Source organism: Sphaeroforma arctica (genome assembly GCF_001186125.1).
Source record: "Sphaeroforma arctica JP610 unplaced genomic scaffold supercont1.1671, whole genome shotgun sequence".
Lineage (NCBI taxonomy): Eukaryota > Ichthyosporea > Ichthyophonida > Sphaeroforma > Sphaeroforma arctica.
The window spans coordinates 8852-12286 of record NW_014038887.1 but is presented as its reverse complement, the minus strand read 5'-3'; the positions used below and the strand labels follow the sequence as shown (position 1 = coordinate 12286).

The window sequence follows — 3435 nt, the reverse complement described above, 5'->3', positions numbered from 1 at the left end:
CCTCCTCTCTCTCTCTCTCTCTCTCTCTATGTGTGGGTGTGTGTTAGTGTTTATGGGTGTGGAATGTGCTTATGCTGCAAACGGCCACCCCTGCGCGCCAGGAACTCTCACTCAGGGCGACCCGGTGCTATGTTCGCGATCAATGTAGGCATACACGTATTTACGTATATAGTTCTGTGTGAATACAGGGGTACGCAATATATGCGCAGTCATACGGTCATACACAAGAAAACGTAAATACGTATAGCATCTCTAGACACGCACAATCTACATGTAAATATATACAGTCTACGTAAACATGCACAGCAAACACTTTGTAATACTATGCAATATTTTACAGCTGAGCACAACGATGTGGCAGCCCTAGCGATTTCTGGTGCAAACGGCCCCAAACCTTCAGGTCCGGGTACAATAGGTGCTCCTGTTTCATTAGCCACTGACAGCGAATGGGTCGATATCATGACCCGTGCCGAAAGTGCGGACGACCGACAGGCGCTGCAGACGTTCTTTGTCACAGAAGCTGGTGTGTATTTAATGCGCAATTAATTGTTGATTAGTTGTTATATTTTCGTATGGATTGCAGCAGGCGTATTTAATGCGCAATTAATTGTTGATTAGTTGTGATATTTACGTATGGATTGAATTTGGTGTATTTAATGTGCAATTAATAGTTGATTAGTTGTGATATTTACGTATGGATAGCAGCTGGTGTGTATTTAGTGCGCAATTGATTGTTGATTAGTTGTAATATTTACGTATGGATTGCAGCAGGTGTATTTAATGCGCAATTAATTGTTGATTAGTTGTGATATTGCAGCATGAGTTGTCACCCCGTGGTAATGCGGTGTATTCATAGGTGATGGGCAGTTGTGTTAGTTTGATTAATTCGTTGTGTTGGTTTTCGTATTTCTAGTGATTACTATTTGCAATTCAGATCTCCCGGTACAATCATCTATCTTGTTTTATTAGTCATGGACTTCCCTACTTCTAATCTGCGGTCGCTTTCGGTATGTATACAGAACCTTGTATTACATACACCAATTCAAGTCCTCTCCTATTATCACTTTCTACCCAGAAACGCTGTTGTAGACATGTCAATACCCAATTCAATCAACTTCTATTGGCATATCCCACCCATCATTTACGGCCCTGAACCCGAGCATTGTAGTTAATATTGGGGTCTTCCGCACGATTGTAATTGGCACGACAAATTGAAGTTTAACTCAAATCGGCATTTTCTTACCCGATATTACAGCCCTAAAACCCAAATTCGAGGATTATTATTTGGGTCTCTGGGATTCGATGCTGGACGATGGCGTGTTCCCATTTGCCGAGAGCATCGATAATTATGAGTCATCGATGACTCATCAGGTACCGAACATCGCGGACGAATCAGATGTCTGGCGACTGGAACTGCTGCAGACTATAAATAGACATGAGTCACAACAGATGGCTGGGATCACCAATGATCTGACCGGCAAACGCGTGGAGGTAACATACCCGTTAGTAGATACATGTTTTATGTTTTGTTGTTTGTTTTGTAGTTGTTGTCGTTGTTGTTGTTTTTTGTTCCAATTTATTGCAATATTAAATGTATGGCTAGTCCGATACTGTTAAGCGAGATGTCATTGGAGGTTCAGAGTGTGGGGCGCGGTCCGTAGGTCATAGTTGCATCTAAATAGGAGTGCAGGCGGAGTTAAGTATGAGGGGCAAATACAAATGCGTATACGTATATCTATTCATGTGTAGAGTATTTGGGGTATATACAGACACGTATACGTATATCCATCCAGGTGTAGAGTATGTGGGGTATATACAGACACGTATACGTATATCTATCCATGTGTAGAGTATGTGGGGTATAGAAAAACCCATATACGTATATCTATCTATGTGTACAGGAGACGCTTGTGGAGATGGAGATGTAGTATACACACGCGTATACACTGTTGTCTACTATAGGCAATGTGGTCTTAGAGAGGGGTAGGTTGTATACGCATTTATGAAACTGTGTAGTAAACTTGTCAATGCTGTTCCATTTTTTATGGATTCAATTCACCCATCCCCAATGTTATCTGTCAGCCAATGAGAATTATCCATTCATCTGCTTACTCCTACCCACTTGCATCCCTTCCGTCTCATGTATGTATGTATGTATATATATATGTATGTATGTATGTATGTATGTATGTATGTATGTATGTATATAAATATCTCACTCTGTATCACTGCTACTGACTCACTGCAGACCGACGAGGATACGGCTCTGTTTTATGTACCGCACATTAACGACGTGGATTGCAACCTGCCCTTCTTCTGCCCTCCCAACATAGGCCACGCCGTGTTGTACCAGGACAGTTCACTCACAGGGTTGTATCAGGTAATCTCACGTGACCATGTGTGTGTGCTGATATGATCTATGTGTGTGCTGATATGCCGTGTTATACCAGGACAGTTCACTCACAGGGTTGTATCAGGTAATCTCACGTGACCATGTGTGTGTGCTGATATGCCGTGTTATACCAGGACAGTTCACTCACAGGGTTGTATCAGGTATTCACACGTGACCATGTGTGTGTGCTGATATGATCTAGGTGTGTGTGCTGATATGCTCTTTGTATGTGTGCTCATATGCTGTGTTGTACCAGGACAGTTTACTCACAGGGATGTATCAGGTAATCTCCAGTGATTATGTGTGTGTGCTTATATGCCGTGTTGCATCTGTATCAAGTAGGGATATGTGTGGGAGTGTGTGTGCACTTCTGTTTATGCATATATATACTTATACGTGTTTCTTTATATATGTCCGCGACTATATCTATGAGTATATATATTCGTGCATACACATACCCATATCTGTATTCACACACATATACATACTATTTGTGTATAGTTTAGTAAGTATTTGGGTTAGTGTTCACGATTTAACTACGTCGGCGTCTATGCTAAGTCACTGCGTGTTTGTGTGTAGTTTATTATTTGTTTTATATAATTTATAGTTTATTATCTGTCTTATTTGAAAGGTAAATAAATAGACCATGTATGCGATAGAAAGCTGTATACCTCCATTGTAGCCCTTTCAATCTCTAGTCACACGCAATACACAATTTAAACCCCTGAACCCTAAAATGTTACGTTTGTCTTGATGCCGCCCTGTCGGAGTTTAATGTGAGTTTAATGTGTACCAAACATTTCCTCAAACAGAAAGCTGAGAAGGGCCCCAGAGGTGGCAATGAGAAGAAGATAATCAAACGCAGCTTAGCCAATAGAAACACGTTATCTATAAATAGAACTGCGTCCGCAACCACGGCCAAGGATGCCTCTAAGGATGCGAGCGCGCAGAAAAAACGTAAAAAGCACCCCGCGGAAAAAGCAGGTAGGAGGGAAGCTGTACAAATATTTACACATAACACACACACACACACACACACACAC

General features: G+C 41.5%; 1 protein-coding gene across 1 annotated transcript in view; it reads left to right on the top strand.

The window, feature by feature from the left end:
- Nucleotides 1-324: 324 nt before the first annotated feature.
- SARC_11407 (hypothetical protein) overlaps nt 325-3435 on the top strand; it is a gene marked incomplete at both ends in the record, with an annotated part of 3749 nt that continues 638 nt past the window's right edge. Inside the window, 4 exons of the mRNA XM_014294509.1 lie at nt 325-523; nt 1256-1491; nt 2249-2380; nt 3205-3376. Of these exons, the coding sequence (XP_014149984.1) occupies nt 325-523; nt 1256-1491; nt 2249-2380; nt 3205-3376 (739 nt within the window). The remainder of the gene's footprint in view (nt 524-1255; nt 1492-2248; nt 2381-3204; nt 3377-3435) is intronic.